At 37.4% G+C, this 12,187-nt stretch overlaps 1 protein-coding gene and 1 pseudogene across 1 annotated transcript; one reads left to right on the top strand and one right to left on the bottom strand.

The window, feature by feature from the left end:
- Positions 1-224: 224 nt before the first annotated feature.
- Positions 225-4,891, top strand: LOC113347168 (VAN3-binding protein-like). Its single transcript, XM_026590771.1, has 7 exons — positions 225-835; positions 1,279-1,404; positions 2,739-3,183; positions 3,299-3,529; positions 3,679-3,728; positions 3,894-3,951; positions 4,123-4,891. The coding sequence occupies exons 1-7, from the start codon at positions 482-484 to the stop codon at positions 4,332-4,334; spliced, it is 1,476 nt and encodes a 491-aa protein (XP_026446556.1). The 5' UTR covers positions 225-481; the 3' UTR covers positions 4,335-4,891.
- Positions 4,892-5,610: 719 nt separating this feature from the next.
- LOC113353054 lies at positions 5,611-11,921 on the bottom strand (annotated as a pseudogene).
- Positions 11,922-12,187: the final 266 nt, after the last annotated feature.

Genomic DNA, 12,187 nt, shown 5'->3' on the forward strand with positions numbered 1-12,187 from the left:
TCCCATATATGTCTAGCAGCAACACATAATTAAATTCAATGCTTAAACTGCGATTAATCTAAAGACCAATTAAGAAGCATAATCAATAATGATATTTGGATATGGATATTATTGTGGCACAGTGGCAGTAGTGAAAATTATGAAAAAGTATGTACAGAAAACCGTCTAAATCAAGAGTCGTATAGAGTCAATATTTTTTCTTCACAAAATCCTTAGACTGACATTCCGGCCGATTTTGTCCCTCTCCACCACTCCATCTCCAAGTCCCAACTCTAGTCTCTCCCTCTAAAACCCACACACTCTTCCTCTTCTTCTTCTTCTTCTTCTCTTCCTGCCTCTATAAAATCGCCACCCTTCACCTACCTCTTCCCTCTTAAACCACTTATCCTGCGCACTCATCACACTCTCTCACGCTTCCTTTCTCTCTGTACAAAACCCCATCACTCAGTTTACACAACTCTAGACTGTGATAGTAGTAGAAATGGAAGAAATTGTTGGGTGTACTTGGAGACCGGAATCAGTATCACTAACTGGATTCCGACCACCTGAAACCCCAAAGGAACCCATGGAGTTTCTTTCACGTTCTTGGAGTGCTTCAGCTATGGAAGTTTCTAAAGCTGTTACTCCTTCTCCTAATACTCCTAGTTCTCTTTTGAAATCCTTTAATGGTTGTTCTATTGTTAATGGTGGTGGCGGTGGGGGTGGGGGTTGTGCTATTCCTGAAGAAGAAGATATTGGTATTGAGTTAGAAGCTGCTATTGTTTCTGGAAATCCTTTCTCTTTTGCTTCTTCTGCTACTTCTCAACTCGTCATGGAACGCATCATGTCTCAATCCGTAAGTGAATGGGTTTTCCTCTGTTTTTCTTAATCAAATTTGAAGAACAGGGGGGAATTCATTTGGAATTCTTCTTAGTAGTGTTTTTCTGATTAATAATTTATTTGTCTTTTTATGAATAAGAACAGAAATTTCCAAAAAGCAGACTTGTCTCTCTCAAATAATTTAATTTTTTTTTAATATTCGTTTATTGTGTTTCTTCTACTAGGTGAAAAAAATAAATCAGACAATGTTTTTGTAGTAAGGTTATTTCAACATTTCTCTGTACTGAAAACAGAGAGAAGGATTCTACACTATTGATCTTACAAATCATTGACTTCACAAAGTTTATACTGTTCTTTACTGTTACTTTCTTTTGTCATACCATGACTATTGAACAACGGAATTGAAATTTTCATGTTATAATTTCTTACTTAAATGGGTTTGTTTGATTTGTTTTTCAGCAAGATGTATCTCCTCGTACTTCTGGTAGGCTATCTCACAGTAGCGGTCCATTAACTGGTCCTCAAAGTTGTGGCTCTTTAACTGATAGTCCTCCTGTTTCTCCCACAGATATTGATGATTCTAAGGTAAAAAAACAATGAACCCTCTCTTTTGGTTTTGCAATTTGGGTTTGTTTTTTGTTTTGGACTCTTGGTTTTCTCTGATTTTTTTGGTTTCTTTCTTTCATTCACTGTTAAATTTCAGTTCCCAAAGAAGAAACCCATTGTTTTCCATGCCTAATCACATTAATGAACTACTTAGTAAATAGTGTAAATTTATTACTGGTACTCTGTTTTTCGTTTCCGGATTTCCATGGGAAGGGAGGAAGAGCATTCAATTTTTTGTTATTTACACAACTTACGACAATAGCTAAAGTTTACATTAAATGGACTGAACTATCCTTACAGAAAACTTAGAAAGACCCATTTTTGTCCCATCATATTCAAAGCTTAGTTTCATCTGGATGAAACCCAAGTACCAAATTTGGTTTTGGTTATGGATTTTTATTTTTCTGTTTGTTTCTTTGTTCTCAAGATTAGTATCTTTTGACAAATTTGTAAATTTTTACTGAAGTAAAGAAAAAGTGTGAAAGTCTTGAAACAGAGTTTCTGTTGGTAGCTTGCTGTTGGATGTCGTCAGTAGTCATGTCTCTTTAAAATCACTGCAATGTTTTCTTTTTTTAGCTTTAAAACAGTGACTGATTTATCACAGTAATAAATGTGGACTGAAAGGAATCCCTCAGTGATATGGCCTATGGGTGTGAAATGTGAACTGTACTCTTTCTACCCTCTCTTGTCTTTTTACTCTTTTGAAGTACCAAAGGGTATTATCGTCATTAGATTTTACTTTTTAGGATATTGTTCTTGGTTTAATAAACAAACTGCTTAGTTTAGACAAAATCTTACTTTACCTACTATATAATACACTTAGTTGTTATGCATACCTAACTCTGTTCAACTGTATGTCTGTGTCTGTATCTTTGTTATTACTAAATTATTACTGTTCCTCCACTGAATTTGCCGGAAAGAATCTTCTTCTCTTGTCTTGGACGCAGTGCTTTCTGCACCTGATTGCAGTTTAGAATTTCCATATGCCAGTTTAGGAGTCTTTGATTCTTTTGATTAGTAACTAATCCCCGCATCCTATGCTTGTTTGCATTGACCGTGGTGCAGAATGCTGTATGCCTTCTGTATTCATTAGTATTTATCATTCACATAATAATATATGTTTCTGTACGTTTCTCAAGTTTGCCGTATGAAGTATGCCACAACATTGTTTAAAATATATGTTTGTATTGATTTTCGTGTAAAAAAATATCCGTTCTTCTACGCCTTCTCAGTTGTTGCCGTAGGAACAATGCTATGACATTGTTTAATGGTACTATTTTATTGATCATTGTGTTATGATGTTTGTTTTACAGTTCTACCGTACAAACAACGCTATGCCATCACATTATAGAAATAGCAATGGTGGTGGTAGTAATGCTGGAGGTGTTGAAAGAGGAGTCGGTGGTGGTGGAAGTAAGACGGTGGGAAGGTGGTTGAAAGATAGAAAGGAGAAAAAGAAAGAAGAAACCCGAGCTCACAGTGCCCAACTTCATGCTGCGGTTTCCGTTGCTGCCGTTGCTGCTGCAGTTGCCGCTATAGCTGCAGCCACAGCAGCATCTTCGGGTTCAGGAAAAGATGAGCAAATGGCCAAAACAGATACGGCAGTGGCTTCAGCTGCGACATTAGTGGCTGCACAATGTGTAGAGGCTGCCGAAGTCATGGGTGCAGAACGTGAACACCTTGCCTCTGTAGTTAGCTCTGCTGTTAATGTGCGATCACCTGGAGATATAATGACACTAACAGCTGCTGCCGCCACTGGTGAGTGATTACCACTAAAGGTTATTAGGTAATCTAGATATAGACATTTTTGTCAACGACTGGCTTGCTTGATAACTATTGGAGACAATTTTTGACTCGTGGTTTCTTTGTGTAGCTTTGCGTGGGGCTGCAACGTTAAAGGCAAGGGCATTAAAGGAAGTATGGAATGTAGCTGCAGTAATACCATTAGAGAGAGGCATGGGTATGGGGATAAGTAATGGTAATAATACTTGTCATTCTAGTGGTAGTTACAGTGGCGAGCTTGTTCCAGAGGAAACTTTTCTTGGTACTTGCAGTCAAGAACTTCTTGCCAAGGGCTGTGAACTTCTCAAACGTACTCGTAAAGGTACACTTTTGTTATAGCTAAGCATGTGGCACACATTCTAGCTTTAGTGTGATGTAAATCGACTATAGTAGCTCTTTAACTAATCCATATTTGATTTGAAAACTTCTTGTCATTTTTGTTTACTTATGAATTTTCGATATGTTTTGCAGGGGATCTTCACTGGAAAATTGTCTCTGTTTATATCAATCGGTTGGGTCAGGTTGGTAGTTCTAAAATCCCTTGAGTTCTTTTCGGTTAGCTAGAGATACAATTGTCTGTAAAACTTCCTGTTTCCAAACATGCCTGATAATGTTTTTGAAAATTGATGTGTGGGGACAATGTATAAGAGCATTGCAATCATAATTCTAACTTTTTCTTTTTGCAGGTAATGCTGAAAATGAAGAGTAGACATGTTGCAGGGACCATCACCAAAAAGAAAAAGAGTAAAAATCTTCAAACTTACTCTTTAATACTCTTAATGTGAATACTAAAGAATGAAGTGTTCCTTTGCTTCCTAGGGATCAGTGAAAGCGGGAAAAAAAAAAGTAAAGTAGAAAACTGAAAAGAAAAAGAAGTGGTGTTGATCACTCATTTATGTTTCGTGATTTGTGCAGATATGGTGTTGGAGGTTTGCAAAGATATGCCAGCTTGGCCGGGTCGTCATTTGCTCGAGGGTGGAGAATATAGACGGTATTTCGGGTTGAGGACTGCGCAGCGAGGCTTAGTAGAATTCGAGTGCAGGAACCAAAGGGAGTATGACATTTGGACTCAAGGTGTATCTAGGCTTCTCTCCATCGCCACAGAGAGGAAAACTAGACATCGATGATTCTAGCTCTGTTGCACTTATGGAAAATTTGCTGTTCAGGCATTTTCTTTTGTGTGCCCATAGGGCTCTTGAGTCTTGACAATATATCTTTTGTGAACTTGGTGGGGGGGAGTTCTTTTTGGCTGTTATCTATTGTAAAAAGGAAATGGAGGGCAACAAAGTATATGATAAATCATCTATAGAGGTAGTTTAGAGCTACCTTTAAGTAGTACTCTTGGAATATTTCGGGTTTTTATTTTGTACAATGAGGGAAGAAGAAAAGTGAACCCAGGGTAGCCTAAAAAAGAAGAAAAACCATGTGGGTTTGGACAAGAAATGGAGAATCTTGGACTGCTATGGTCAAAAGGAGGAGCAAGGAAAACCGATTAAGGTTTAGAAAATGCAAACTAAAAAGAAGTATTTTGTTTATTTAATGTGATATTTGAAATCCTTAATGTAGAGTTTGTCTCTGTTTGTCTCTTCTAAAGGGTTTATAACCTAGTGGGGGTTGAGCTTTAGAATCTTGAAAGTGAAGACATCAATAATATATTGCAGGCATGATGATTGTTTTTGGATAACAAAGGGTTCACTTAAACATGCTTATCGTTACTTTCTTTGAATAAGTGATTGCTTTTCTAAGAGCAACTGCAGTGGTGCGATCAAAACCAAAGATCAAAGATCAAAAAAAAGACCAAAATTTGGGTTTAGTCCGTGTTGTGACGCAACGGTACATGATTAAAATTTCGTCAAGCGGACTTTAAAAGTCCGCCCCACTTTTATTTTGTAAAATTTCATCAGACGGATTTTAAAAGTCCGCCCCATTTTTTGTAAATTTCATCAGGCGGACTTTAAAAGTCCGCCCCATTAAAATTTCATCAGGCGGACTTTAAAAGTCCGCCCCATTCTTTGTAAATTTTAACAGGCGGACTTTAAAAGTCCGCCTCATTCTTTTTTTTTTATTTAATTAAAATTTCATCGGGCGTAATTTAAATCTCCGCCCGTTAACAAGCGTACTTTAAATTTACGCCCAGCAACAAGCGTACTTTAAATTTACGCCCGACTATATTAGAATTTGGGATTTGGTCGCGACCATATTTGGTCTGGAATTTGATCTTTGGTTGGGATTTGATCTTTACTCCGTCCCACTGTGTTACGATCTCATCCCAAATTTTTGGTTATACTCGCCCACTGTGGATGCTCTAAAGGGAATATATGATTAAGGCCTGAAACCTAGATTCTTTCTTAAGAAAAAGTGATTGTTTTCTGATCCAGGTTTCATTTCCAACTTCGATCATGTTACATATTCAAGGGTTCAAAACCAATACTAATATCTAACATCAAAAGAAAACTAAGCATGTTAGTAAGATACATTTGAATTTTTAATCTTAGGGTAAGTTACCTTTCTATAAGTTTGGAGTTTGTTAAAGAATGAAATAAAATATTGTTTTCTGCCATCAACCGTCGGCAGCGCCCAAGATGGTAAGTAAAGCCGTGAAGAGGTTGATGATGTCCAGATAAAGCGAGACTGAAGCCCAAATGTAGTCGTCATACGTGAAGCGCTTAATAAGGTTGTCTGTGTCGTAGATGATATACCCAGAGAAAATAATGGCAGCCAAGCAACCGTATATCATGACGGACAACTTTCCCAAGGGAAATAAGAACTGTCACATTACAATTATTAGCCAAATTTGAAATTAAAATCAAGAAATTGAGTAGAAAGATAAAAGTAAAAGAAAGGTGATGTTGGGTCTTTTACGCAGTACCTGAATGAGACCAAAGACCATGAGAACTAAGAAAGGCCCAAGGAAATTGAAATCATGCCCTCTTTTTGCTGCCCAAAAGGTGTAGAGCGTAAGACTTACGGCCACCACAGCAGTCAGAATTGCTGCCTCCAATATAACCTCGCCTGTAATTGACATCAAAACAACAGCAGGTTAGGGTCTGGAATGAAGACAATGCTGCAGTTGTACTAAGACATTGCATTAAAGTAAAATTTAAGGGATCTGTTTTCTAAAAACATATTTTGGCCTGATAAATGACAAGCAGTATCCCGTAACATCTCATTTTAAAGTTTCTCAGACAAACCTTTTAGGTGTTAAATATCCTCGCGTTTTTAGGGGCCACTCAAAAGGATTTAGGGACCAACAATAAAACCAAAAAGGTCACCCAAAGGGAAAATGTAGCCAGCCCTTATCTCGCGTAATTCGTAATGGCGAAATTACCCTTATATATTCGGAGGATATGATAACATTATTACCCTCCGAATGCAATCGGAAACCAAAATATTTCCCAAACTTCCGATTGTAGTCGGTGCAGTATTTCTTGGTTCGTGTTTTGGATTCAGCGTTAATCGGGAGTTAAATAAATTACAAAACCTACCGATTATAAGTTGCCGCAAATTCAAATTTTGAAAGCTACCATAATCGGTAGATATGCTAAATCCAATACCTATCGATTATTGGTTTCTCCACATTCAACTTTCGTCAAATTAGCCGTTGGAGTTTTTGGGAAAAACAAAAAGAGCCGTTGGACCCTAAACCTATATGAAGAAACTCATATCTATCACCCCAATTGCACCAAACTCTTTCCTCTCTTCAGTTTTAATTTTCATAACAAAAAACATGGATATTGCTTTTGCCGAAGAAGAAGATTGTGCTATTTATAGAGCGTGGGTTGTGGTAACTACTCATGATCGTGTTCACAAGCTCCACAAATCGGAATCCGAATAGCAGATATGGAACCGTATCTTAATGGTATTTGAGGCCTTAGATGGTAATCGAATTCGAAGATCATCCAATGACATTAAGATGAGAAAGAATGCGCTCTACAAGGAGATTGACAAAATTGAAGATGAAGAACGGTTTGTTAGGAACGCTTTTCCTTGGTGGACGTATGAAAAACGAGTAAGTATCTCTGTAACTCCAACTCACATTAACAAAAGTTAGTACTAACTTGTTACTCATTCGTAATTTCAGAGAAATCTTGCGGATCGCCGGTATGTGGACCTCTACGGGAAACGATTTGAACATGAAGGATGCTACAAAATCAAGAGGGACAATTTCTATGGTCAGTGGAAGTTATGATCTGTTTTAATACTTTTATGGTCAATTAGGAGTATGGATTTAGGTGCTTTTGACGAAATTGTAAGGTTAAGGCCGTTTGAATTTTATGTAATGGATGTAATCGGAGTATTATTAATATAAAAACTAGCCGATTATACGAAATCGGTAGATTATTTTGTTAAACAAACTACCGATTGTAATATTCGGTTATGTTATGAGTCAACTTTCTTTCCGATTATGGTGTTGTTTGGTTCCGATTGTAATATTCGGTTAGAATAATCGAAAGGGTAATAAAAACTAAACTTCCGATTATGGTTTGTTTTGAACTTGTAATATTCGGAGGATAGGTTTTTTGTAAAGTTCCGAATGTACGATGACCCAAAAATCAGAATTTGGGAAAAACTGATACTTTTCAAATTTTGAAATTGAAATAATCGGAAGTTAAACAGTTACCCAAACTTCCGAATATGGGATGTCTAACCTTCTATATTGGCCCTTGGAACCACCTAGAGCCATGGCGTGGTTTGTTTTGAACTTGTAATATTCGGAGGATAAATTTTTTTGTAAAGTTCCGATTGTACGATGGCCCAAAAATCAGAATTTGGGAAAAACTGATACTTTTCAAATTTTGAAATTGAAATAATCGGAAGTTAAACAGTTACCCAAACTTCCGAATATGGGCTGTCTAACCTTCTATATTGGCCCTTGGAAATCAAGTTTTAGTAAATAGATTGTGTATATTCGGTAGTAATTTCCAAACATAATTTCCGATTATATATAATCGGAAACAAAACTGAGTACCTATCTACCGAATACCCAACATTCAGAAATAGATATGGATCATTTCCTACCGAATATGCGTCATTTGGAGTTCAGTAACCTATAGTTTTTCTGGCCTGTATATTCGGTAGTAATATCAAAAAAATATTTCCGATTATATATAATCGGAAATAAAACTAAGTACCTAGCCACCGAATAACAAACATTCGAAAAATAAGATGGATCAATTCCTACCGAATATGCGTCCTTTGGAGTTCAGTAACCTCTAGTTTTTCTGGCCTGTATATTTGGTGGTAATATCAAAAACATATTTCCGATTATATATAATCGGAAATAAAACTAAGTACCTAGCCACCGAATAACAAACATTCAAAAAATAAGATGGATCAATTCCTACCGAATATGCGTCCTTTGGAGTTATGAATATGCGTCCTTTGGAGTTATGAATATGCATCATATGTATTGTCTACCGAATAACTATAGAGTGAGTTATAGAGTTAAAGAAAAAACCTGCAATAGAGCCACGTTCCCGGCAACTTGGCAGGTTCCTAGCCTCGACGCCTTTCTCAACTCTTCCATCAAGAATGCTAGGCATGCCGTGCCCCAAGAATAGTCACCGACTTCATGGAGAGGATCCAAAAGTTGTATAAGGTTGGCGTCGATCCGGTTGCCAGAAGTATTGGGGAATATGACACATCCCAATACACAGAGGAGATATGCAGTGGCAGCGTGGTTCACTTGCTCATCAGTTAACGTTCCATTCTTTTCCTTCTCCAAGGTGCCTCGGAACATATTCATCAAAGCTGTAATGTTGATCTGTCTTGTTCTATAACTGGCATGCCTCCTAAACTCTGTTGTTGTTGTCTCTTCATCCCAACCTAAGCACTTGTTAGTTAGAGAATAGAGTTGTGCCCAACTTAACTGCTTTGTGTAGTTAAACTTCACAGCTGTGCCTTGGTCGGGAAGGTTAAGAATCTGCACAACATCATCCGAGGTGATCGTCATCTCCTCAAACGGCATATGGAAAGTATCGGTCTCAGGATACATTCTCTCCACGAACGCCGATATGGCCACACGATCATGTTCCAACAATGAATTCTCAGCGGCATTAGCTAATCCCGAGTTGGCAACAATTGTCTTGAACCTTTCACATTCACCGGATAAAGGCCACACAAGCATTTTTGTTGGTGCGGCGGTAGGTTTGAGTAGACGGACCGCATCTTGATGATCCTATTAAAGTACATAAAAAAATCCTTAATACAAGTATTACGATATAACACATAGACAATACATTAATAAAAAATAGTAATTTTATTACCTCGGTTTCATATATTTCTCTGGCCCATGAGTCTTTGTATCCAAATAGAAATTTTCCTCCATTCGCTGGTAGTCCAAGGATTGTGCCTGCTGGAATACCCTTCTTCTTCAAGTGCTGAGGGACAAGATGTGATGCTTTCTTAGCAATATCCTTCCTTACAACATCTTTTCCTTTTTTGGTTTTTTGGGTACCACTTGGTTGTCCTTCTTCTTCTACTCTTGCCACTGGATCAACTGGTTCAACACTTGGTCCTGCACTTTGTTGAGCGGCTTGTTCAACACTTGGTCGCACCCCTTGTTCACTGCCTTGTTGTTCAACAGTTGGTTGCACTCCTTGTTGACTGCTTTGTTCTTGTTCGCTTTGTCGAGCACTTGAATTATCTTTGGCACTCCTTTCCCTCCTAACACTAGATGTCACTTTCTTCCTCCCTTCTCGACTTTTTCTAAACAACAAAGAAAGGAACAATATTTACAAACTATACAATCGGAAGACAAAGTATGGAAATATAACCCGAATGTACACATTCGGACGTAAGAAGACACATATTGTTCCCGAATACAAAACAATCGGAAGCTAACTAAACATATTTGCAACCGAATATACATCAATTGGAGTTCAGAAGCTGTAAATTTTTCATCCTACACAATCGGAAGACAAAGTGCACATCTATTACCCAAATGTACAAATTCGGAAGTAAGAAGACACATATTTTTTCCGAATAAAAAACAATCGGAATATAACTAAACATGTTTACAACCGAATATTCATCAACTGGAGTTCAGAAACTCTAAAATTTTATCCTACACAATCGGAGGTATAAAACATTATATTGTCTTCCGAATAAATACTGGCCCCAAAATGGGATTTTTCCTATATCAAAAATTTTGAGATTTTTTCAATATATACATTCGGTAGTGAGTGTTCTTCCGAATACTTTGTGTCTACTTAAATATATTCGGTAGCCAAAAAATTCATTAAACTACCGATTATTAGCAGTTTGTATCGAGGAAGATATGGCCACCAATATTCGGCAGATAATCATCAAATTGTTCTCCCGAATACTGTCGATGTTCTTGAAAAATGAAGAACACGACTACATTCGGAAGTAAATGAGCATGCATATCGTCCGAATATGGATAAATAACCGAAAACCCTAGAATTTTTTTTTCTCGATTCGACGAATTAAAGCGAAATAAACTCCAAAAATGATAGATTCTTACCTAATTGGGGCCATTTGAAGTTGACGAAGTGTTTGAGTCTCGGAATCGCCACCACCGACTACATTGCCGGGTACTTCTTCTTCGCGTTCTTCTTCATTTGCAGCAAGAATTTCTTTATTTCTTGCTAAAATTCCAATGTTTGGATCGATACCCCGAGCAACATTTTTGGTTCTAGGTATGTGGGTTTCATTTCTCTTATCCATTGTTTTATAATCGAATCGACGATGTTTTGATTTTACGATTCGCGGCGATGTTTCGGTTGAACGAGGAAAATTTTTTTTTCTTCCACAATCGGAAGATAATATGAAACTGGAAGAAGAAGAGTTGAAATAAGTAGAATTGTTTTTGATTTGGTTTTTATACAGTTTTACCAGAAGGGCATTTATGTAACTTCAATATCATATAGGGTACCCCTTAACTAGAGTCTTTGGCTGGGTATAAATTGATGGCCCCTAAATCCTTTGGGGTGGACCCTAAAAACGCCAGGTTAAATATGTACAACCTGACACTTTGATTATATGAACCAGCCTAATATGAGTATATTTTTAAAACTTATAAGAAGGGGGATTTAGTTTTTGTCATACCACTCCTGAACGAGCATGCTAGCCCGAGCGTGAACGAAATGGAAATTGTGAACAAACCAAGGAGCAATAAGTTCACAGGATGTTTCTTTTGATAGAAATACAAAAGACACAAAACTGCACAATTGTTCAAACAAACAAAAAACATTCAGAAACAAATATCCTTTAGAAAAAGAAAGAATCACAATGATATTCTATATTGAACCATAAAGACTTACTTATAAATGGCAAGATGGCCAGAACAATATAAATAGCTAATCCAGCCGTAGTCGAAACAATGAATTCTGCAATAGGGTGAACCGCAACGACGACGGCGGCAACAGCAACCCGTTAAAAGTAATTGGAGCGATAAGATCACGTAGACTTTCCGGATGAATGCCCATCGTAGCTGTGGGTTTACAAGCATGTTTGGATAAAGTTGTGAATTACCGGCTTCAATATCACCATTCTTTCCGAACGGTGGTGGTTGCATATTCATAGTTGCGAGTCGAAAGAATTACCCCCAAAAAAGTTGACGTTTGAAAAGTATGAATCGGTGTAAAACTGTTATTGAATTAGATATCTTGGGGTTGCTCTTTGCTTTCCTCTTGTTTGCACGCAACAATAACGATTGTTGTTCTTTGTACGCAGAGCAAATATGACTAGGGTTTTTTTATTTCGGAAGAGAAAGGAGAGGTTTGAATAGAAAAATATCTGGCTTGGCGGTTATGTAACAGAAAATAAAGCCGATCTTTTGGGAGATTTTCAGTCTATGTTTGGTCATGAGGAACATGTAGTACTAATATTTTTGTGATGCCAAAGGCACCACAGACTTCTAGAAGGGATAGTAGCAGGCATTCTTGGAGGGACAACAAAGAAGTTAGGCCATCTCTAGTGCCCATGAGCTTGCTAAACTAGAAAGCATAAGATGAAA

This window comes from Papaver somniferum, chromosome 2, assembly GCF_003573695.1.
Source record: "Papaver somniferum cultivar HN1 chromosome 2, ASM357369v1, whole genome shotgun sequence".
Lineage (NCBI taxonomy): Eukaryota > Viridiplantae > Streptophyta > Magnoliopsida > Ranunculales > Papaveraceae > Papaver > Papaver somniferum.

What these genes read in the sequence shown, in the direction of transcription:
- LOC113347168 (XM_026590771.1), top strand. Translation starts at nt 482, where the DNA reads ATGGAAGAAATTGTTGGGTGTACTTGGAGACCGGAATCAGTATCACTA. An exon ending in AACGCATCATGTCTCAATCC is followed by an intron (nt 836 to 1,278) that starts GTAAGTGAATGG and finishes TTTGTTTTTCAG; the next exon opens with CAAGATGTATCTCCTCGTAC. An exon ending in AACAGCTGCTGCCGCCACTG is followed by an intron (nt 3,184 to 3,298) that starts GTGAGTGATTAC and finishes TTCTTTGTGTAG; the next exon opens with CTTTGCGTGGGGCTGCAACG.